General features: G+C 42.8%; 1 protein-coding gene across 4 annotated transcripts in view; it reads left to right on the top strand.

Moving 5' to 3' along the window:
• The window catches only part of LOC126281978 (mast/stem cell growth factor receptor kita-like), a 309,972-nt gene that overhangs the window by 136,395 nt on the left and 148,082 nt on the right, over positions 1-25,495 (top strand). For all 4 annotated transcript variants that reach the window (XM_049981360.1, XM_049981357.1, XM_049981359.1 and 1 more), the window contains exon 7: positions 11,653-11,833. In XM_049981360.1, the coding sequence (XP_049837317.1) occupies positions 11,653-11,833 (181 nt within the window). The remainder of the gene's footprint in view (positions 1-11,652; positions 11,834-25,495) is intronic.

The following is a 25,495-nucleotide window of genomic DNA, read 5'->3' as shown; positions in this document are numbered from 1 at the left end:
TGTATGGAGCACAGGAAAAATGATTGTTTGACTGCCTTTGTGAATACAGTAATTATTCTAATCTTATCATTAGGATCCCTATGTGAGCAATATATAGGGGGTTGTAGTATATCTGTAGTGTAATCATTCAAAGCCAGTTCTTGAAAGTTTTTTAATAAACTTTCTCAAGATAGTTTATGCCTGTCTTCAAGAGCTTGCCAGTTCAGTCCCTTCAGTATCTATGTGACATTTTCCCATGGATTAAACAAACCTGTGACCATTCGTGCTGCTCTTCTCTGTGTATGTTCAATATCCTCTGTTAGTCCTCTTATGAATGTCATGCCAATGTTGGTTTTTTAAAGTTATTTTTTTGTCAATGTGTAATAGCCAAAAATGAAACAAGCAGCATAATAAATCTACAATAGTGCCATGATCAAAGCATGTATGAGTAGGTATTTGCCACCTCAATACTCATCACTATACACCACACAGTGGTGTTGCTGATGTGTTCTTTCTTTCTCTCTCTCTCACACTGCCTGCTGTCTCATCTACACACTTCACGAATATTCCACTACATTCTTTCTCTGTCTCTCATCCAAAACCACCTTGAACAACATTTTAGGATTTTGTTCACTGCCTAGGGCTACATAAACCCATACTGTGGAGCACAGAGTACAGTTCCTACAATGCACAGTCCTCCACTTCGACATGGCAAATTCCCAGTTCATTCTCAGTTGACAGTATATTCAGTTAACATCTGTTATTGAGTATACTTGTAAAATCATTATCTTGTGGCAATATTATTCTATGTTTACCAAACTGTAAAATTAAACTGTTGATTGTAAAAGACAGAACAGAGCATTGGCTTAAAGGTGTTGCAACAAAGTCTTACATCAAAAATTTAAAGGTGATTCACCCAGAAGATGCAGCATCAGCCTCAAAGATTTCCAATCAAAACTATGAGATTCAAGAAAATGATGTACTGACTTGAAGCCTGACAGTTAGGCTTCTGCCGCCGAGCAGTGTGTCAGCAGTGCGCAAGTAGCAGCAAGTGGCTTATTTAGTGTTCGTATAAGTGTAGTAGTCAAGTTGAAAATTTGAGTGTCTTAGCACACTTGTCTAGTTAAATCCGTCAAATCATTGTGTAGTTTAATAATTAGCAGGGGCAGATTTGCATTTTAATATCTATGACATGTAAAGTAGCATAGTCGTCTGTCATTTGTTTATTTCTTTCAAATAGTCTTTGTATGTTACTGACAGTACATTTAGCCTTATGCTGCCGAGCAGTGTGTCAGCAGTGCAGAATTAGTAGCATTACTGCATTTCCTAGGCAGTCTTTTGTTTTAATAACGTTTAAATTTTGTGTCAAATTATTTGTGCTCTCTGTAGATTAGTTCAGACGTCCTTTGCACAACAGTATTTAGAATGGATAGGGACTGTGACTGCTGTGTTTGGATGTGGGTTGAGTTGGTGACCCTTCTATCCCAGTTTCAGGCAGTGTTGGCTTCAGTCACACGGCTTGAGGCTGTTGCCAATGGGCATAACTGTGGCGGTCTGGACGGCGGTTTGTCGGGGACGGAGAGCTCGTCCTACGCATCCCCCGATCGGACTACGGCTGTGGCTGCCCAGGATACTGCCCACATTGAGGCTGACCCCTCACCCGTGGTAGAGTGGGAGGTCGTCTCGAGGTGTGGCAGGGGGCGAAAGACATTCTGGATGGCTGAACGAAAGGCTTCTCCAGTTTGTCTGACGATCCTGTTTCAGGCTCTGTCTCCAGCTGATACTGATCTTCGGCCAGACATGGCTGCTTGTCCTGTTCCAGAGGTTGCCCGTCAGTGTGCAAGATCTGGGTGGTCACAGAGGGTGGGCTTACTGGTAGTTGGGAGCTCCAACATCAGATGCGTAATGAGGCCCCTTAGGCATATGGCTGCAAGAGAGAGGAAGAAAACCAAACCAATGTGCACTCTGTGTGCATACCGGGGGGAGTCATTCCAGATGTGGAAAGGGTCCTTCCGGATGCCATGAAGGGTATAGGGTGCACCCATTTGCAGGTGGTTGCTCATGTCAGCACCAATGATGTGTGTCGCTATGAATCAGAGGAAACCCTCTCTGGCTTCCGGCAGCTATCTGATTTGGCGAAGACTGCCAGTCTCACTAGTGGGATGAAAGCAGAGCTCACCATCTGCAGCATCGTCGACAGGAATGACTATGGACCTGTGGTACAGAGCCGAGTGGAGGGTCTGAATCAGAGGTGAGACGGTTCTGCTACCATGTGGGCTGCAGATTCCTCTACTTGCACCATAGGGTGGTGGGGTTTCGGGCTCCATTGGATATGTCAGGAGTCCACTACACACAGCAGGCGGCTACACGGGTAGCAGGAGTTGTGTGGCACAGACTGGCTGGTGTTTTAGGTTAGAAGGCCTCGGGCAAGTACAGAAAGGGCAACAGCCTCAAAGGGCGAGGGGCAAAGTTAGGACATGCGGGGATCAAGCAGCAATTGGTATTGTAATTGTCTCCCGACTCAGCAGCATTAGTGGTAGAACAACTGAGAGAAAATCTGGACTACATTTCACATAAATTTCTTCCGCATGTTATAGTCTTAGGTGGAGATTTCAATTTAGCAGATATAGACTGGAACACTCTGATGTTTATGACGGGTGGTAGGGACAGAGCATCGAGTGACATTTTACTGAGTGCACTATCTGAAAATTACCTCGAGCAATTAAACGGAGAAGCGACTCATGGAGATAACATCTTGGACCTACTGATAACAAACAGACCTGAACTTTTCGACTCTGTAAGCGCAGAACAGGGAATAAGTGATCTTAAGGCTGTTGCAGAATCCCTGAATATGGAAGTAAATAGGAATATAAAAAAAGGAGGAAGGTTTATCTGTTTAGCAAGAGTAATAAGAGGCAGATTTCAGGCTACCTAACAGATCAAAACGAAAATTTCTGTTCTGACACTGACAATTTGAGTGTTTATGGAAAAGTTCAAGGCAATCGTAAAATGCATTTTAGACAGGTACGTGCTGAGTAAAACTGTGAGGGATGGGAAAAACCCACCATTGTTCGACAAAAAAGTTAGGAAACTACTGCAAAAGCAAAGAGAGCTTCACTGCAAATTTAAACACAGTCAAAACCTCTCAGACAAACAGAAGCCAAACGATGTCAAAGTTAGCATAAGGAGGGCTATGCGTGAAGCTTTCAGTGAATTCGAAAGTAAAATTCTATGTACCGACTTGACAGAAAATCCTAGGAAGTTCTGGTATTACGTTAAATCAGTAAGTGGATCGAAACAGCATATCCAGACACTCTGGGATGATAATGGCATTATATAATAGCAGAACAAACACTGGTAGCAGTAACTTCTGTAAAATATCTGGGAGTATGTGTATGGAACAATTTGAAGTGGAATGATCATATAAAATTAATTGTTGAAAGGCGTGTGCCAGGTTGAGATTAATTGGGACAGTCCTTATAAAACGTAGTCCATCAACAAAGGAGGTGACTTACAAAACACTCGTTCAACCTATACTTGAGTATTGCTCATCAGTGTGGGATCCATACCAGGTCGGGTTGGCAGAGAAGATAGAGAAGATCCAAAGAAGAGCGGCGTGTTTCGTCACAGGGTTATTGGGTAAGCGTGATAGCGTTACGGAGATGTTTAGCAAGCTCAAGTGGCAGAGAAGATAGAGAAGATCCAAAGAAGAGCGGCGTGTTTCGTCACAGGGTTATTGGGTAAGCGTGATAGCGTTACGGAGATGTTTAGCAAACTCAAGTGGCAGATTCTGCAAGAGAGGCACTCTGCATCGCGGTGTAGCTGGCTGTCCAGGTTTCGAGAGGATGCATTTCTGGATGAGGTATCGAATATATTGCTTCCCCCTACTTATACCTCCTGAGGAGATCATGAATGTGAAATTAGAGAGATATGAGCGTGTACAGAGGCTTTCTGGCAGTCGTTCTTCCCGCGAACCATATGCGACTGGAACAGGAAAGGGAGATAATGCCAGTGGCACATAAAGTGCCCTCTGCCACACACTGTTGGGTGGCTTGCAGAGTAAGAAACAGCTGGATATGGGTGGGGTATGGTGTAGTGCTGCTTGTGGCAGCATGCAAGGACATTGTGGGAACAGAACTGGGCTGCTAGGTGCAGTCAGGCAGTTTGGGCTGGGGGGGGGGGGGGGGGGGGGGGAGGGGGAGGGGGGAGGGAGGTGAGAGCAGAAAAGGAGAGAAGTAAGGAAGCGGAAAAGACTAGTGTGTGCATTAGAGGAATAGAAGGCTGTGTATTGCTGGAGTGAGAGCAGAGAAGGGGTAGGTAGGTGAAGTACAGGGCTAGCGGAGGTTGAAGCTGGAGGATTATGGGAAGACAGGATATATAACGCAGCAAGAGTTCCCACCTGGGCAGTTCGGAAATGCACTGGTGTTGGTAGGAAGGATCCAAATGGTGCAAGTTGTGAAGCTGTCATTGAACAGAAGTATATTGCATTGGGCAGCATGTTCAGCAACTGGGTGGTCCACTTGTCTCTTGGGCACAGTTTGGCTGTGGTCATTCATGTGGACAGACAACTTGTTAGTTGTCAAGTCCATGCAGAAAACGCCACAGAAGTTGCACCTTAGTTTGTAGATCATATGATTGTTTTCACAGGTAACCCAGCCTTTGATGGGATAGGAGATGCCTGTGACTGCACTGGAGTAGATGGTAGTGGGGGGATTTTACAGTTCTCTCATATAGGTCTGTTGCAGTGATATGAGGCACGAGGCAAGGGATTGAGAGCAGGGGTGTAATAGGGATGTACAAGGATGGGTGACAATACACCATGGTAGGAGGAATGGGAAGGATAGGGATAAGATATTCGTGACTTCAGGGTAAGATGAGAGGTATCTGAAACCCTGGCTGAGAACGTGATTCAGTTGCTCCAGTCCTGGATGGCACTGAGTTATGAGGCAATTGCCTCTTTCTGCCTGGACAGCAGGTATGTGAGAGATGGTAAGTGATCAGCAGGCTTGAGAGATGTTGGGAGCGTAATTTTGGGCTGTGAAGGCTTCAGTGAGACCTTGGTGTATTTGGAGAGGAACTGCTTTTCACTGTAGTTTTGATAACCACATGTGGCTAGGCTGTATGGAATGGGTGGCAACTGTTGAAGCTGACAGGATGGAGGTACTCATGTATCTGTCCTTGAGATGGAGGTCAACATCGAGGAAGAGAACCACATGAAGGGAATGGGGAAGAAGGTGAAGTTCTGGATGAATGTGGATATGGTATCCTCACCCTTGGTCCAGATCACAAGGATGTCATCAGTCATTATGAACCTGGTGAGGAGTTTGGGATTCTGGGTTGTTAGGAAGGCTTCATCTAGATGGACCATGAATAGAATGGTGCCATGTGGGTGCCCATTGCTGTACCACAGATTTTTCTGTACGCGATGCCTTCAAAGGAGAATTAATTGTGGTTGAGTATGTTGTTGGCCATGGTAACCAGGAAGAAAGCTGTAAGTTTGTAGTCACTTGGGCATTGGGGGAAAATAGAATTCAATAGCGCCAAGGCCAAAGTCATTGGGGATATTAGTGTAGGGGAAGGTCGCATCAAAAATGACAAGCAGAGTACCGTGTGGTAAAGGAAGAGGAAATGTAGAGGCGCAAATGGCTCTGAGCATTATGGGACTTAACTTCTATGGTCATCAGTCCCCTAGAACTTAGAACTACTTAAACCTAACTAACCTAAGGACATCACACACATCCATGACCGAAGCAGGATTCGAACCTGTGACCATAGCGGTCGTGCGGTTCCAGACTGTAGCGCCTAGAACCGCTCGGCCACCCCGGCCGGCAATTGTAGAGGAAATGGTTGGTGTCTTTAATATAGGAGGGTAGGTTGCAGGTAATAGGCTGAAGGTCTTTGTCCACAAAAGCATAGATTCCATCAGTGGAGCATAGTAACTGGCCACAATGTGGTGTCCTGGCTGGTTGGGTTTATGGACTTTAGGACGCATGTGAAAGTAGGAGTGCAGGGAGTGATAGGGGTGAGAAGAGAGATGGGCTCAGGGTAGAGGTTCTGGAATGGACTTCAGAGTTTGAGAGGAGCTGGAGATCTTGTTCGACTTCTGATATGAGACTGCTATGAGAGGGTTTGTTCGTGTATGGATCTGCTAACTGGCAGTGTCCTTCCTCCACGTAATCTCTGTGGTTCAAAACCATAGTGTTGGTGACTTTGTCAGCAGGTATAATTATAAGATCGGATTGACTTTGTAGGTGGTGTATTGCAGTGCTTTCTGTGGATGTCAGGTTAGTTGCTATGTTGAGGGATTTGAGGAATGATGTGAAGAAAGGCTGGAATTTTAACAAGTGGTGATTTTTTTTTTGAGGGGGGGGGGGGGGCAGTGGGGGTGTATATGGGTTGGATGTAGGAGTGAAATGAATTAATCTGGGTTCAATATTGGTCTTGGGTTGAGTCTGATCGAAAGGGTTGGTGGTGAAACAGTTTTCCACTATAGGGTCTGGAAAAAGGGGATAAGGTCTTGAACCAGTCCAGCATGATTGAATTTGGGAGTAGGGCAGAAGGTAAGGTCTTTTGGAAGGACTGATACTTCTGTGGGGCTGCTTTTTGAAAGAAAGTTTCAGGACTGAGTTTGGTGACTGTTTAGTTTCTGGGTTGTGTGTAGTGGTGTGAGGATGTTTTTGAGGTTGTGGTTAATGTAATATTTCTGTGAGCCAGGGTTTGTTGTCTTTAAGGGGATGTGGGTGAGTTTTAGATACTCTTGTAGAGGTGGCAGATATTGGTAGTTCAAGGCAGGAGTAGAATGTGAACAAGTTGGAGATTAATTGAGGTGGCTTTGTGCATGATGCTCTAGATTCTGGAGGGAAAGCATTTCGCTGTGTGAGATGGGGTGCAAGAATTTAGGATTGCAGAGCAGGAGAATTTTACAGCTGGAGAGCAGGTATTACAAGGGTATTTCACCCTGATTTACATGGTTTTACTGGTTTAGTTTGGTGAGGGTCTGAACAGGTGGACATCATTGAGGAAGGAGGGATACAGTCAAAGATGGGTAACTTGTTGTCAGACCATTTGGAAGGATTCCATTAGCTAGACAACACAGAAACGGTATGTGGGATTGGGTTCTGGCTAGGAATAGGGAAACTTGCTGTATTTGCACAGATGGAAAGAGAAAGGATCCATAGTGGAAGATGAAAAACACTTAAAAATATGTAACAATACCAGTTATAACTCATAAAAATACGTGGGGAAAACTCACAAGAAGACCAAATTGATGAAATGGGGGAAAATAATGAAAGCTCAGAGAGCAGGTCCAAATTGAAAGGCAAAAATGTACTTAAGTTGACATGGAAAAACAATGAGATCAAAGACAAAAATAAGTAAAAAGATGATAATAGTGGGATGCAGGTCAGTGGGTAGATATGTTTGAGCAGAGAAGACGCTCTCTCTCTCTCTCTCTCTCTCTCTCTCTCTCTCTCTCTCTCTCTCTCTCTCTCTCTCTATTTGTTTAGTCAGTTCTGACTCTCTGTGACCCCATGAACCAAAGCACACCAATTTCATGTGTCCTGCACTTTGTCCTGTAAGCTTTCCACATTGGAACACTTTACTTCTGTAATGCCATTGATACATCTCTGCTTCTGTAATGCCACTGATACATCTCATCCTCTTAGGTCCTCTTCTTTCAGTGCCTTCGATCTTCCTCAGTATTAGTGTTTTTTCCAGTGAAACATGTCTCCTAATGATGTGACCAAAGTAGGTCAGCTTTTTTTTTAGTATCAGACCTACTTGGGAGCTCTCTGGTTTTATTTGCTCTAATATTAACCTATTCATTCTCTTTGCAGTCCATGGGACTCTAAGAAGTTTCCTCTGACACCACAATTCCACGGAGCATTATTCTTTGTCGTTCTGCCTCTCTAATGGTCTGGGTCTCACATCCATACATCATGACTGGAAAAACCATAGCCATTACAAGATGATTCTTTGTTGCTAAAGTTATATCTCTACCCTTTGAAACCTTGTCAAGGTTTAAAGTTGCCTTCTACCAAGCAGCAAGCATCTCATGATTTCATGGCTGCAGTCACCATCAGCACTGGGAACTGAGATAATTGAACGTAGACACTACTTCTATTGTTTATTCTGCTATATGCCATGAAGTGATAGGTGTGGTTGCCATAATTTTTGTTCTTAACATTCACCCTAAGACTAATTTTTTCACATTCCTGCACCAGATCTATATGGTTTAGGTGAGATTAGTATGTTTAATAAGAAATAAGGAGGGAGGAGTGGTGGTGGTAAGGTTGAGGTTAAAGATATTTTTTTATCTTAATGTTGGAATTATTACTGTATTAAAGTCATGTTATGTTTGTAAATGTCTTTGATTAAGTGTGTTATAATATGGTAGCATAAGCGCCACCATCAAGTGAGAGTTACTGAAAAAATTAAGTGCAATAAGAGTGCAAAATACGCTAAGGTGACAGAAATAATTGGACAGCAATATGCACATATACATATGGTGGTAGTATAATGTACACATGGTATAAAAGGGCAGTGCACTGGTGGAGCTGTCATTTGTACTCAGGTGATTAATGTGAAAAGGTTTCTAACATGGTAATTGTCACACGAGAAGATTTAACAGAATTTGAATGCAGAATGGTAGTTGGACATAGACACACGAGACAGTCCATTTCAGAAATTGTCAGAGAATTCACTATTCCAAGATCCATACACCAGAGTGTGCCAAGAATACAAAATCTCAGGTATTACCTGTCACCACAGACACTGCAGTGGCTGACAGCCTTCACATAATGATCGAGAGCAGCACCAATTGTTAGAGTTGTCAGTGCTAACAGAACAAGGAGCACTGCTTGAAATAATGGCAGAAATCTATGTAGGATGTATGACAAATGTATCCATTAGGGCAGTGTGGCGAAACCTGGCATTAATGGGCTATGGCAGCAGAAGACCGATGTGAGTACCTTTGCTAACAGCACAACATCGCCTGCAGTGCCTCTCTTGGGCTTGTGACCATATTGGTTGGACCCTAGATGACTGGCAAATTGTGACCTGGTTGGATAAGTTCTGAATTCAGTTGTTATTAGATGATGATGAGGTTAGAGTGTGGCACAGACCCCATGAAGCCATGGACCCAAGCTATCAAGGCAAGCTACTGGTAGGTCCATAATGGTGTGGGTGATGTTTACATTGAATGGACTGGGTTCTCTGGTCCAACTGAACCAATCATTGAATGGAAATGATTATGTTTGGCTACTTGAAGACCGTTTGCAACCATTCATGGACTTCATGTTCCAAAACACAATGGAGTTTTTATGGATGACAATATGTCATGTTACCAGGTCACAATTGCTCATGGTTGATTTGAGGAATATTCTGGACAATTCAAGCAAATAATTTGAACATCCAGATTGCCCAACATAAATCCCATCAAACATTTAGGGGACATAATCGGGAGATCAGTTGGTGCACAAAATCCTGCACCAACAACACTTCCGCAATTATGGTTGGCTAGAGGTTACAGAGGGCATACAAAAACTTGTTGAGTCTACGTCATGTCAAGTTGCTGCACTATGCCAGTAAAAAAGGATGTCTGTCATCATGTTATCATCACCTCAGTGTGCATGTTGTTACTTTTAGTTACTTCCTTGCTTGCTTATGGTGTCTGCTTGATAGAGTGAATTATTTCAAAGCTTTTTTTTGTTATTTGAGGAGCATTCTGATGCTTTTTGCAGCAAGCATCAAATATGGAACTGAAACGAAAAACATGTACTTTTAGATGTAACTAGAAATGACAAGAAATTTGTAAGACCCTTGTGCTTGACCACATTTATAATAGACTCTCAGCCTTTTCTTGCCTTGAAACCATAGGCACCTCTGTGCAGCACAATTTAATTTAACTAACAGCTTTTGGGTGATGTCTATGTGCCATTTAACATGCTGAAAGATGTCACATTTTTAACTGTTAATTTCATTACATGATACATTCATACTTGTTAACATAATTTTAATGTTTTTAGCCATTTATCTACAAAAATTGTTATGTTTAATAGGGATCAACTATAAAAGAAATGTCAGTGATAAAAAATTAAGAGCTAATTTGATTCAGAATACCAATTAATTTCCTTAAAAATTGGAACTACCGCCGAATTGCTCAACACGTGGGGCGTGAGGTCTCCACAGTACATCGATGTTGTCACCAGTGGTCGGCGGAAGGTGCATGTGCCCATCAACGTGGGACCGGACCGCAGCGACGCACGGATGCACGCCAAGACCGTAGGATCCTATGCAGTGCCGTAGGGGACCGCACCGCCACTTCCCAGCAAATTAGGGACACTGTTGCTCCTGGGGTATTGGCGAGGACCATTCGCAACCGTCTCCATGAAGCTGGGCTACGGTCTCGCACACTATGAGGCCGTCTTCCGCTCACGCCCCAACATCGTGCAGCCCGCCTCCAGTGGTGTCGCGACAGGCGTGAATGGAGGGACGAATGGAGACGTGTCGTCTTCAGCGATGAGAGTCGCTTCTGCCTTGGTGCCAATTATGGTCGTATGCGTGTTTGGCGCCGTGCAGGTGAGTGCCACAATCAGGACTGCATACGACCGAGGCACACAGGGCCAACACCCGGCATCATGGTGTGGGGAGCGATCTCCTACACTGGCCGTACACCTCTGGTGATCGTCGAGGGGACACTGAATAGTGCACGGTACATCCAAACCGTCATCGAACACATTGTTCTACCATTCCTAGACCGGCAAGGGAACTTGCTGTTCCAACAGGACAATGCACATCCGCATGTATCCCGTGCCACCCAACGTGCTCTAGAAGGTGTAAGTCAACTACCCTGGCCAGCAAGATCTTCGGATCTGTCCCCCATTGAGCATGTTTGGGACTGGATGAAGCGTCGTCTCATGCGGTCTGCACGTCCAGCACGAACACTGGTCCAACTGAGGTACCAGGGGGAAATGGCATGGCAAGCCGTTCCACGGGACTACATCCAGCATCTCTACGATCGTCTCCATTGGAGAATAGCAGCCTGCATTGCTGCGAAAGGTGGATGTACACTGTACTAGTGCCGACATTGTGCATGCTCTGTTGCCTGTGTCTATGTGCCTGTGGTTCTGTCAGTGTGATCATGTGATGTATCTGGCCCCAGGAATGTGTCAATAAAGTTTCCCCCTCCTGGGACAATGAATTCACGGTGTTCTTATTTCAATTTCCAGGAGTGTATAATGACAATTCATTGTTATTAAGGTATGCATATTAACTTTTTATGATGTCCTTGTCTTTTGTTAATGTATACATTCAGATTTACCATATCCCTGAAGGATCTCCTTATTGGTAGCTACAGAACGTGATGACTGACTGGAAGAATGACTCCTCATTTGTGTAGGTCAGTCTTTGACAACTTAAATATGCTCTGCAGTTTTCTAACATCAGGCTCTTTGATACTGATGGGGCATATGATTAGGGCAACTGTTAAGTTTATTAATTGTTGAGGCAGTTTGTTGGAGCCCAGCTGTGCAAAATTATGGTGAATTACACCTTTGTTATCTATTTTTTAAGTTTTCTTTTATTTCCATAATTCTTTCTTGATGAAGTAAATGTTTGCAAGTAGCAGTTGCTTCAGTTAAATATTTGTTTATTTAGACTGTTTTTTGGTTGCAGACTGGCCATGTAAAAACAAAGTCATTAGAAAGAACACGAAATTATGGGGGTGTATCAGAAAATGTTTATGAAGAGGTAATAATTATCTCAAATATCACAACTGATGATGCAGGAGCCTATACATGTGAGGTCAGAAATGATAAAAATGCACAGAACAAATCTATAGTGCTCCATGTGCGTGGTATGTATTTAATATTTTTATTCTCTGTTTCTTACTGTTGTGTAATGTAGATATGACATTTTCAGCTTTCTTATGTTTAACTTGATAAGTATTCATATCTAAAATAAATAAACTTTATTTATCTGGAAATTATATAAATAATTATAGAGAGTAGGTTGACTAGACACAGCAGTAGCCTCTGTTCTCCAAAATATTATGTCAATGTCTTAACTAATTTACTAACATTATGAAAAGGATAAATTATAAAATAATTGGATAGATACAGAGCCAGTGAGTCCTTCTTCTGGATAAATGGTTGATGGTGGTGGTGTTGGGGTGTTGGGGAGGGGTGAGGGGGGTGGGGGGGGGGGGGGGGAGGGGAAGGAACTGGAGAGGTTTAGCAAAAGGAGTAGAGTTCAGAAAAGTCTCCCAGAACTCGTGACCATGGGAGACTTACTGGACAGGATGAAAAGGAAAGCTGATTGTTGGGGACTCCACTGGATGAGATTTTGAAACCTGATAGTAATGTGCAAGACAGAGATTACTGCTAAAATATCATGCACAAATTAATAACAGTGAAAAGTTAAGTTCATTATATGTAACAGAGGTGGGAGGGGCATGGCGAAAAACAGACAGGTCAGAAAATGAAAGCTGTAGAAAACTAAAATGGAATGAAGAAAGGAGTAGTTACTATGAAGAAATGCTGAAACAGAAGAAATTAACATAAATTGAGGCCAGGTGGGTGGCAGGAACCAAGGACATATTGTAGCACTAATTTCCACTTGCAGAGTTCTGAGAAACTGGAGTGTGGCAGAAAAATCCAGATGGCATTTGTGATGAAACAGGCTCTGAGGTCACGATTTTGTCATGTCGTAGAACTTGCTGTGTAACAGGTTATTGAGTGTTCTTTGTGTCCATCCTCTGTCTATGCCCATTCATTCTAACTGATCACTTGGTGGTAGTCATGCTGATGTAAAAGGCTGAAAAGTGTTTACATGATAGATGGTATATGCATGTGTCACTTCACAGGTAGGTCTCCCTTTTGGTTACAAGGATTGTATAGGTGGTGGTTGGAGGGTCCGTAGGGCATTTCTGGCAGTGGGGACAGTCCCTTGGATATGAGCCATAGGGTAGGGAGATGGGTGCAGAAGGCTCTTTTACAGTTTCAAATGCAGCAATCTCTTGCATTTACTTGGATAATCTGTGATGTATATGCCTCATATGCCAATTTCGGCTCCACCAGACTTCTCTCATTCTACAAAATCTTGCAGTTATCTGCCCCTCATGTTTCCTTGTATGGTATCATCCAGCAAGTCAACTTCAAACTGCAACAACATGCCAACTTCACCTAAAAAACTATCATCACTTCTCCTAAACTATCTAAACAGTGTTGTTTCTCTTCCTGTTCCTGCTCCCTAAACAGCTACACCACCAGTGACCACTCCTCTCCTAAAAACTGAGCTTGGCCAATCTCTTTAGCATCCTACAGCATTCACCACTATCTCCCAGACCAATAATAACTGATAATCTCAAGAACCAGTCACAACAGTACAGTATTCCCCACCTCTTTTCTGAAGCAGTCTCCCCTCCTGAATTATCTGTATTATCCAAGGGTATCACTTCACCTGTAAACCTGCATTTAATCATGCTGTTTTGGTGAAAGACCTGCTCTTCTTCTCATGTAATGTCAACTGTAAATATCACTTTGCAACACAATCCCAAAACCTTTTCAACAGCAAACCTGACACCTAACAATATCTTGAACAGTTCCAACAACAGTCCTAACTTGATCCACCACACACTTTCTCGAAATCATCCCTTATAAGCCTTTCAAGAATTCCTCAAATTTGGCATTGCTTCACAGCTCTTCCTCAGGTCCCTACAACATGACTCTAACATGAACTCTAGCTTCTGAATTCCTTAAAAGCTGATGACTTCATCGTTACCCTCCCAGCAAGCAAATGATTTACCACTGTGGTACTTGACTGACAGAAGTATGTTCATGAAAATCTATGCCAACTGTCTGACACCTCTAAATACAGCATCTGCCATCAAGATCCCATCCCTGTGATTCAAACTGATGTACAGCCCTCCTTAAAAGTTCAGTACCCTCACAAGAACTAACACATCAATCCATGGAACTTCTCACCCCACCCAAACCAAGCATCCCATCTTTTACCTTCTTCTTAAGATCCACAAGCACAATCATCCTGGCTGACTTATAGTTGCTTCAAAGCACCCACTGAATGTATATCTGCATTCATTGATCAGGACGTGCAAACCATAGTTCAAAGACTTCCCTCCTATTGTAAAGACACCAACCATTTCCCAGATCATCTGAAATCCATGCTTGCCCCACTCCCATCTTGCTTGTCACCATTGATGCCACCTCCTTCTATACCAACATCCCCCATGTACATGGTCTGTCTGCTACTGAACATTTTTTCAGTAAGCCCCCACTTGATTCCAAACCTTTGACACCCATGCTTCTCACCTAAATCAACTTTATACTAACGAAGAACTACTTCACCTTTGAGGGGTAGACTTACAAACAAATCAGGAGTATCGTCATGGGAATGAGGATGCCAACCTTTTCATGGGTAGTTTGGAGGGAGCTTTCCTGGGATACATCGGCCTTCAGCATATGGTTTGGTTTAGACACATTGATGACATCTTTGTCATATGGACTCGTGGTGAGGCTGGCCTGTTAAAATTCCTGGAATCTCTAAATAACTTCTCCCAATTAAATTTCACATGGCCTTATTCTGAATTCCATGCCACTTTCCTTGATGTTGATGTCATCCTCGCCAAAGACCAGCAATACACTTCTGTCCACATTAAATCTACTGACATACAACAGTAGTTACATTTTGACAGTTGCCATCCTTTCCGTGTCAAATGTTCCCACCCATACAGCCTTGGTGTTTGAGGCAAACATATTTGTTTGGGTGTGGGCTCTTTACAGTAATACATCATCATTCTTATCCCAGCCTTTATGGGGCGTAATTACCCCATGATCCTTCAAAAGCAGATTTCCGGGGTCATTGCATTCAATCCTGATACTGCAGATCCCACACACACACACACACACACACACACACACACACACACACACACACACACACACACACACACAAGTTTGAAGCACACTACTTGTCACTCAGTATTAATCAGCTACTTCATAAAGGCCATGACTTCCTGAAGTTGTGCCCTGAGATGAGATCCATTCTGTGTGAGATTTTGCTCACCATACCTAGAACTGTTTTTCGTCACCTTCTCAATCTCCGCAATATCCTTGTCAGACACTAAGCACCTTGTGCACTCACCTCCCTACTCTATCACCAATGCAAGACTTGACCTATGCACCCTCCTGCCAACACTTATTCCACCACTGTAACTGGCAAAACATACACAGTCAAAGGAAGAGCCAACTGTGAAATGACACGTCATATACCAGCTGTTATGTAAATACTGTTCGGACTTTTACACCAGCATGATGTTATCAGTTAAGATGAATGGACATAGGCAGAGGGTCTAACCTGGCAGTGAGTTATCTGGATTTGTGTCCCAGACACGACTTTCTCAGAACTCTGCAGGTGGGAGCTAGCCCTACAATCTTTCATTTTCTGACCTCTCTGTTTTCCCTCATCCCCCCCCCCTTCCCACCTCTGTTACATACAATGCACTTAGCTTTTCATTCTTATCAACTAATGCACAATGTTTTAACAGTAATCTCTGTCTTGCATATTTCCCTGTCTTCCACCTTTAAGCTTTCAGGTTTTCATATCTCATCAAGTGCAGTCTGTAACAATGAGTCTTTCCTTCTCATCCAGACCAGTAAGTATGCTCTGACCCAGAACTTTGGGTAATTTTTCTGAACTCTACCCCTTTTGCTAAACATCTCCTGTTCCTTTACCTTCACTCCTCTTCCTTCTTCCCCTTTTAACCCTTCTGCTGGAAGAATGAGCCACTGTCTCCTAAAGCTTGCATAAGTAAAACTGTCTTTTATATGTGTGTTCTCCTGCCACTGTTTGGTGAGTAGACTTTTAAGTATCAATTACATTATATTATCAGAAAAGAATAGATTGCTGCTCACCATATAGTGGAGACGATGAGTCGAAGACAGGCAGAACAAAAAGACTGCTTGCTAAAGAAGACAGTGCATGATGGGAGAAGCAATCTGGGTGATGGGGGTAAGGAGGAGGCTGGGGTGGGGGGATGAGAGGGTAGGGGTGGGGGACAGTAAGGGCTGCTTGTGAGAGCATACAGGGACAAGGTGGGGAGACGGTAGGGCAGATAGTTGCACACAGGGGCAAGGTGGGGAGAGCGTAGGGGGGTAGGGCAGCTAGTTTCCTTTGGGACATTGGTGGGGAGGCAGGTTGAAGGGGGGGGGGGGGGTGAGGGAAAGATCTATGGATGCATTGGTAGAATAGAAGGCTGTGTAGTGCTGTAATGCGAGCAGTTAAGGGAATAGATGGGTGATGCACAGTGACCAATGGTTGAGGCCAGGAGGGTTACGGGAACATAGGATAATTGCAGGGAGAGTTTCCACCTGTTCAATGCAGAAATCTATTGTTGGTAGGAAGGATCCAGATTGCACAGGGTGTGCAGCAGTCATTGAAGTGAAGTCTGCCCCTGATAGCTGAGTGGTCAGCGCGACGGAATGTCATTCCTAAGGGCCTGGGTTCGATTCCCGGCTAGGTCAGAGATTTTCTCCACTCAGGGAATGGGTGTTGTGTTGTCCTAATCATCATCATTTCATCCCCATTGATGTGCAAGTCGCCAAAGTGTTGTCAAATCGAAATACTTGCACCCGGCAAATGGTCTACCCAACGAGAGGCCCTAGTCACGCGAGGGGAGGGGGAATTTGAAGTGAAGAACAATATATTGAGCAGTATGCTCAGCAGCTGGGTAGTCTGTGTCTCCTGGGCACAGTATGGTAATGCTCATTCATACAGACAGACAGCCTGATGATTGTCATGTCCATGTAGAATGCAGCACAGTGATTACAGCTTAGTCTGTAGATCACATGACTGCTTTCACAGGTAGCCCTGCCTTTGATGGGATAGGTCATCCTTGTGACTGGACTGGAGTAGATTGGTGGGGGAATGTATGAGACAGCTTTCCATCTAGGTTTGTTACAGGGATATGTACCATGAGACAAGGGGTTGGGAGCAGGGATGGAGTAGAGATGGGGCAGGGTGTTGTGTATGATTGGCAGGCTGTGGAATACCACTGTGGAAGGGGTGGGAAGGATAGTGGTGTAGGATATTTCTCATTTTAGGGCACACTGAGAGGTATTCGAAACCCTGGCAGAGAATATGATTCATTTGCTCCAGTCCTGGGTCGTACTGAGTCATGAACAGAATGCTCCTCTGTGGTCAAACTGTACGACTTTGGGAGGTGGTGGGTGACTGGAGAGATAAGACATAGGGGTTTGGGTTATGTACAATCTTGGGAGGGTAATTTTGGTATGTGAAGGCCTCAGTGAGACCCTTGGTATATTTCAGAAGTGACTGCTTGTCACTAGAGACATGATGACTACAGGTGGCTAGGCTGTATAGAAGGGACTTCTTGCTATGGAATGGTGGCAGCAGCCAAAGTGGAGGTATTTCTGCTGATTGGTAGGTCTGATATGGATAAAGGTACTGACGTAGCCAACTTTGAAGTGGAGGTCAGTATTGAGGAAGTTGGCTTGTCGGCTTGAGGAGAAACAGGCGAAGCGAATGGATGAGAAGGTGTTGAGGTTGTGGAGGAATATGTGTGGATAGTGTGTCCTCAGTTTTGATCCAGATCACAAAGATGTCTTCAGTGAATCTGAAACAGATGAGAGGTTTGGACTTTATGAAGCTTGTAGAAGGAAAGAGTGCAGAAAGGTGTTAGGGTGAAGCGTGAGATAGACTTATGGGAGAAGTTCCAGGATGAACCTAGGGATTTGAGGAGAGACTGGTGCTACAGTGGGTTTTCTGGAATGGGCCAGGGTCTACATCTACATCTACATCTACATCCGTACTCCGCAAGCCACCTGACGGTGTGTGGCGGAGGGTACCCTGAGTACCTCTATCGGTTCTCCCTTCTATTCCAGTCTCGTATTGTACGTGGAAAGAAGGATTGTCGGTATGCTTCTGTGTGGGCTCTAATCTCTCTGATTTTATCCTCATGGTCTCTTCGTGAGATATACGTAGGAGGGAGCAATATACTGCTTGACTCTTCGGTGAAGGTATGTTCTCGAAACTTTAACAAAAGCCCGTACCGAGCTACTGAGCGTCTCTCCTGCAGAGTCTTCCACTGGAGTTTATCTATCATCTCCGTAACGCTTTCGCAATTACTAAATGATCCTGTAACGAAGCGCGCTGCTCTCCGTTGGATCTTCTCTATCTCTTCTATCAACCCTACCTGGTGCGGATCCCACACTGCTGAGCAGTATTCAAGCATTGGGCGAACAAGCGTACTGTAACCTACTTCCTTTGTTGTCGGATTGCATTTCCTTAGGATTCTTCCAATGAATCTCAGTCTGGCATCTGCTTTACCGACGAGCAACTTTATATGATCATTGCATTTTAAATCACTCCTAATGCGTACTCCCAGATAATTTATGGAATTAACTGCTTCCAGTTGCTGACCTGCTATTTTGTAACTAAATGATAAGGGACCTATCTTTCTATGTATTCGCATCACATTACACTTCGCTACATTGAGATTCAATTGCCATTCCGTGCACCATGCGTCAATTCGCTGCAGATCCTCCTGCATTTCAGTACAATTTTCCATTGTTGCAACCTCTCGATACACCACAGCATCATCTTCAAAAAGCCTCAGTGAACTTCCGATGTCATCCACCAGGTCATTTATGTATATTGTGAATAGCAACGTTCCTATGACACTCCCCTGCGGCACACCTGAAATCACTCTTACTTCGGAAGACTTCTTTCCATTGAGAATGACGTGCTGCGTTCTGTTATCTAGGAACTCCTCAATCCAATCACACAATTGATCTGATAGTCCGTATGCTCTTACTTTGTTCATTAAATGACTGTGGGGAACTGTGCCAAACGCCTTGCGGAAGTCAAGAAACACGGCATCTACCTGTGAACCCGTGTCTAAGACCCTCTGAGTCTCGCGGACGAATAGCGCGAGCTGGGTTTCACACGATCGTCTTTTTTGAAACCCATGCTGATTCCTACAGAGTAGATTTCTAGTCTCCAGAAAAGACATTATACTCGAACATAATACGTGTTCCAAAATTCTACAACTGATCGACGTTAGAGATATAGGTCTATAGTTCTGCACATCTGTTCGACGTCCCTTCTTGAGAACGGGGATGACCAGTGCCCTTTTCCAATCCTTTGGAACGCTTCGCTCTTCTAGAGACCTACGGTACACCGCTGCAAGAAGGGGGGCAAGTTCCTTTGCGTACTCTGTGTAAAATCGAACTGGTATCCCATCAGAACCAGCGGCCTTTCCTCTTTTGAGCGATTTTAATTGTTTCTCTATCCCTCTGTCGTCTACTTCGATATCTACCATTTTGTCAACTGTGCGACAATCTAGAGAAGGAAGCACAGTGCAGTCTTCCTCTGTGAAACAGCTTTGGAAGAAGACATTTAGTATTTCGGCCTTTAGTCTGTCATCCTCTGTTTCAGTACCATTTTGGTCACAGAGTGTCTGGACATTTTGTTTTGATCCACCTACCGCTTTGACATAGGACCAAAATTTCTTAGGATTTTCTGCCAAGTCAGTACATAGAACTTTACTTTCGAATTCATTGAAAGCCTCTCGCATAGCCCTCCTCACACTACATTTCGCTTCGCGTAATTTTTGTTTGTCTGCAAGGCTTTGGCTATGTTTATGTTTGCTGTGAAGTTCCCTTTGCTTCTGCAGCAGTTTTCTAACTCGGTTGTTGTACCACGGTGGCTCTTTTCCATCTCTTACGATCTTGCTTGGCACATACTCATCTAACGCATATTGTACGATGGTTTTGAACTTTGTCCACTGATCCTCAACACTATCTGCACTTGAGACAAAAGTTTTGTGTTGAGCCGTCAGGTACTCTGTAATCTGCTTTTTGTCACTTTTGCTAAACAGAAAAATCTTCCTACCTTTTTTAATACTTGTATTTACGGCTGAAATCATCGATGCAGTAACCGCGTTATGATCGCTGATTCCCTGTTCTGCATTAACTGATTCAAATAGTTCGGGTCTGTTTGTCACCAGAAGGTCTAATATATTATCGCCACGAGTCGGTTTTCTGTTTAACTGCTCAAGGTAGTTTTCAGATAAAGCACTTAAAAATATTTCACTGGATTCTTTGTCCCTGCCACCCGTTATGAACGTTTGAGTCTCCCAGTCTATATCCGGCAAATTAAAATCTCCATCCAGAACTATAACATGGTGGGGAAATCTACTCGAAATATTTTCCAAATTATTCTTCAGGTGCTGAGCCACAAGAGCTGCTGAGCCCGGGGGCCTATAGAGACATCCAATTACCATGTCTGAGCCTGCTTTAACCGTGACCTTCACCCAAATCATTTCACAATTCGAATCTCCGTCAATTTCCTTCGATACTATTGCACTTCTTATCGCTATAAACACGCCTCCCCCTTCACTGTCCAGCCTATCTCTGCGGTATACATTCCAATCAGAGTTTAGGATTTCATTACTGTTTAGGTCTGGTTTCAGCCAACTTTCTGTCCCTAGTACTATATGGGCGTTGTGACCGTTTTTTAATGAGAGCAGTTCTGGGACCTTTCTATAGACGCTCCTGCAGTTTACTATTAGCACATTGATATTGTTATTCCTTGTTGCATTTTGCCTACTCCTGCCTTGCCGCGTCTCAGGAGGCGTCTTGTCGGGCCTAGGGAGGGAATTCTCTAACCTAAAAAAACCCATGTGCACTCCACACGTACTCCGCTACCCTCGTAGCCACTTCGGCGTGTAGTGCACGCCTGACCTATTCAGGGGGACCCTACATTTCTCCACCCGATAGCGGAGGTCGAGACATTTGCACCCCAGCTCTCCGCAGAATCGTCTGAGCCTCTGGTTTAAGCCTTCCACTCGGCTCCAAACCAGAGGACCGCGATCGGTTCTCGGAACGATACTCGGGTTTGTAGGTGGACGGATCTGACAGCTAATGGAGTTCGCCCATTAGGTAATCCCATTCTCACATTGAAACTCTTGCCCTCCAGGAACCGGAACAGCATACACCACAACACCTCAAAAAACTCTCCAACATGACAGCAGACATGTATGCATGCACTCATGCAAAAGCAACTCTCACATGTGTTTACATGAGGTTTTGCGTGTGTGTGTGTGTGTGTGTGTGTGTGTGTGTGTGTGTGCGTGTGTGTGTGTGTGTGTGTCGCTGAGCACTATGGGACTTAACATCTGTGGTCATCAGTCCCCTAGAACTTAGAACTACTTAAACCTAACTAACCTCTGGACATCACACACATCCATGCCTGAGGCAGGATTCGAACCTGCGACCGAAGCAGTCGCGTGGTTCCGGACTGAGCGCCTAGAACCGCTAGACCACCACGGCTGGGGGTGTGTGTGTGTGTGTATGTGTTTTTTGTCTATTTTTGACAAAGGCCTTGTTGGCAGAAAGCTTATTTTGTGACAGTCTATTTGTTGTCCCTATCTGCGACTGAGCATCTCAGCCATATGGTGAGAAGCAACTATCCTTTTCATAATACAGTTACATTCCAATCTGGATTTTCCATTCTTTTATTAATATTATTATTATTATTATTATGACAACAACAACAATAACTAATACTAGTACTACTACTACTACTACTACTACTACTAAAAACCCCTACTATTACTGTAATATATGTTATTTACACGGTGTGCTTTGAATGTATTTTTAATTCGTATATTTTAGTACTGTGATTAAAAAAAAAGATAGTAGTAAACAAAAGCAATATGTGTCTAGTAATACAAGGCCACAGTTGGTATCAATGTATTGTTTCTGTAATAAGTTGGCAATACAAATTTCTTTGGTATTTGAGTAAAAAATGAAGTTGCTCATTCTTTGCAGCCTTGTACTTTAATGTGTTATTTTAAAAAATGAATCCCATCTAGTATCAATAAAAGAGATTCCCCAGATTTTGCAATTAGCTTGTTTGGCAGGGTGTGGTCCCAGTAGTGCTGGAAATCTGGGGAATAAAAATAGTGGAAATATCCAGGTTCAAGAAAAGATATACTTTTCTTGTAAGAGAGTTTGTGCATTTGTTAAAATATGGCTTTATAGCAGAAGATATTGCAGTAAACAGTGTGTTGAAATTAAAAGATACTGCATGCTTTCTGTTATGGGGCCTGTAAATAAACGGGGTAAATGTTCATGCCAAAGGGCTTTGGTGGTCAAGAAACCTGGCAACGATGGAAAGGGGGGGGGGGGGGGGGGAGGGCGATATACAAATGGGAACAAAAAGAGCCACTTATACTATATTTTGGTTAGAAAATTCAGACCAAAGGATTAGTCTAGTGTTTCGGAAGTTTCACAATTATGAATATTACACAAATCTAGCTATGCTGTCCAACATTGCTATGTGAAAACCATAGCTTTCAGATTGAACCACTTGGGGCAGAATGTTGAAGAAATAGCATTGCTCACAAAGATAACAAGAAAATTGCCTGATGAATACAGACATTTTGGAAGGCTTGGCACACTACTAGAAAGGAGGAGAAAATGTTGGAAAACCTGCCACCAAGACTTCAGTGTGAAGAAGATAAAATGAAGAAAAATAAACTGAAAATATATTTTATGTTCAAAGCTGCAGCCTACAAGAAGAAAGGTCAAAATAAAAGAAATGAGAAATCAGTGAAGCACTTTGGATATGGAGATTCAGATTGTTATATAAGTGAGTGTAAAAAGAAACTTAGTGATAGCAAGAAAAAAACACAATGCTTTACATGTGGTGAATATCACCTGAGGGAATTCCAGTCAATAAACAATCTGCCACCATGTAAGCACTGCAAAAACATAAATCATACAACTGAAAAATGTTAATACTACTAGGAACATGAGAAGGTGAAGAAAGTGGCAAAGACAGTTTTTCTTTCAGAAGTACATGTGACAGAAAAATAAGAAAAGAAGATTGATAAAATAGATACCAAGTTTGTTGTAGAAAGTAGTAGTAATGAAAAGAAAATTATGTCAACGTTTTCTACTCTTGTTGGTGATGTTACATCACAAGAGGTGTTGCTCACAAATTTGTTGTATGTCCCTGAGCTGTCAAAAAATTTATTATCAGTAAATGCCATTACTGAAGAAGGGGGAGTGGCAATATTTGACACAAGAAAAGTGAAAATTGCAAAAATGGATATGTTATTTTGGAAGGCAACAAATCAGAAAATGTACTGTACATCATTAACAACAAAACTGGAAGCACTAATGACACAAAAGTAGAAAGCCACTCACTGGCACAAAAATCTAGGACACCTGAATTTTAATTAACTGAAGAAGATACCAAAACCGTGTGATGGTGTAGACAAAATAATGTCAGAAGAGGACATGCCTAGTTGTGAAACATGTATTATGGCAAACCTAGTATGAAAAAGTTCAACAATGTGGCACAGAGCAGTGAGGCATCTTGAGATTGTTCACACTGATTTATGTGGTAAGTAATCCCACTAATTTATATCAATGAAGAATATTTTTAACACATCTCAGTAATTATACACATTTCCTCAAAGCACATCTTTTACACACAGAAAATGAAACAGAAGACCACATTACAAGATATGTACTGATATTTGAAATTGAAGTGCCTTTCAATCCAAAGACAGAAAAAATAAGATGTGATAGTAGAGGAAAGTACAGAAGTACTGAATTTGTGGAATATAGTAAAAAGACAGGTATAGTGATTGAATAAACATTTAAAGTGTCTCCCCGGATCAGTGGTAGCATAGAAAGAGTAAATATTACTTCATGAACAAAGAAAGGCTATTGTGTTTGATTCAAAAGTTGGAAACAAGATGTGAGGCTCTACAGTTTTGACTGCAGCTTATCTCAAGAACAGATGTCCTACTATAGCTGTTAATATGACTCCAGCTTACATATGGTGAGGAAGAAGAACAAATTGGTCAAGAGTGGGTATTTTCGGATCTTTGGTGTTCACGAAACAAATGGGGTATTTAAAAAAAAAACAGCATGTAAGAGGTATTCTTGTATGATATAGGACAAATTCTAAGGATGTAAGATCTTCTGGAGAAAGACATGTTGAGTTGACACATCGATGTTGTTGTTGTGGTCTTCAGTCCTGAGACTGGTTTGATGCCGCTCTCCATGCTACTCTATCTTGTGCAAGCTTCTTCATCTCCCAGTACATACTGCAGCCTACATCCTTCTGAATCTGCTTAGTGAATTTATCTCTTGGTCTCCATCTACGATTTTTACCCTCCACGCTGCCCTCCAGTACTAAATTGGTGATCCCTTGATGCCTCAGAACATGTCCTACCAACTGATCCCTTCTTCTGGTCAAGTTGTGTCACAGACTCCGCTTCTCCCCAATTCTATTCAGTACCTCCTCATTAGTTATGTGATCTGCCCATCTAATCTTCAGCATTCTTCTGTAGCACCACATTTCGAAAGCTTCTTTTCTCTTCTTGTCTAAACTATTTATCGTCCATGTTTCACTTCCATACATGGCTACACTCCATACAAATACTTTCAGAAACGACTTCCTGACACTTAAATTTATACTCGATGTTAACAAATTTCTCTTCTTCAGAAACGATTTCCTTGCCATTGTCAGTCTACATTTTATATCCTCTCTACTTTGACCATCATCAGTTATTTTGCTCCTCAAATAGCAAAACTCCTTTACTACTTTAAGTGTCTCATTTCCTAATCTAATTCCCTCAGCATCACCCGATTTAATTCGACTACATTTCATTATCCTTGTTTTGCTTTTGTTGATGTTCATCTTATACTCTCCTTTCAAGACACTGTCCATTCCATTCAACTGCTCTTCCAAGTCCTTTTCTGTCTCTGACAGAATGACAATGTCATCGGCGAACCTCAAAGTTTTTATTTCTTCTACATGGATTTTAATAGCCACTCCGAACTTTTCTTTTGTTTCCTTTACTGCTTGCTCAATACACAGATTGAAATGCATTGGGGAGAGGCTACAACCCTGTCTCACTCCTTCCCAATCACTGCTTCCCTTTCATGTCCCTCGACTCTTAACTGCCATATGCTTTCTGTACAAATTGTAAATAGCCTTTCGCTCCCTATATTTTACCCCTGCCACATTCAGAATTTGAAAGAGAGTATTCCAGTCAACATTGTCAAAAGCTTTCTCTAAGTCTACAAATGCTAGAAACGTAGGTTTGCCCTTCTTTAATCTAGCTTCTAAGATAAGTCACATGGTCAATATTGCCTCACATGTTCCAACATTTGTGCGGAATCCAAACTGATCTTCCCTGAGGTCGGCGTCTACCAGTTTTTCCATTCGTCTGTAAAGAATTCGCGTTAGTATTTTGCATCTGTAACTTATTAAACTGATAGTTCGGTAATTTTCACATCTGTCAATACCTGCTTTCTTTGGGATTGGAATTATTATATTCTTCTTGAAGTCTGAGGGTATTTCGCCTGTCTCATACATCTTGCTCACCAGTTGGTAGAGTTTTGTCAGGACTGACTCTCTCAATATGAAGACAAAAAAGAGAAAACGAAAGAAC

The sequence above is a fragment of the Schistocerca gregaria genome, chromosome 7 (genome assembly GCF_023897955.1).
Source record: "Schistocerca gregaria isolate iqSchGreg1 chromosome 7, iqSchGreg1.2, whole genome shotgun sequence".
NCBI classification, from domain to species: domain Eukaryota; kingdom Metazoa; phylum Arthropoda; class Insecta; order Orthoptera; family Acrididae; genus Schistocerca; species Schistocerca gregaria.
Note: the sequence above shows the minus strand (reverse complement) of the source record. Positions and strands in the feature narration are given on the sequence as shown.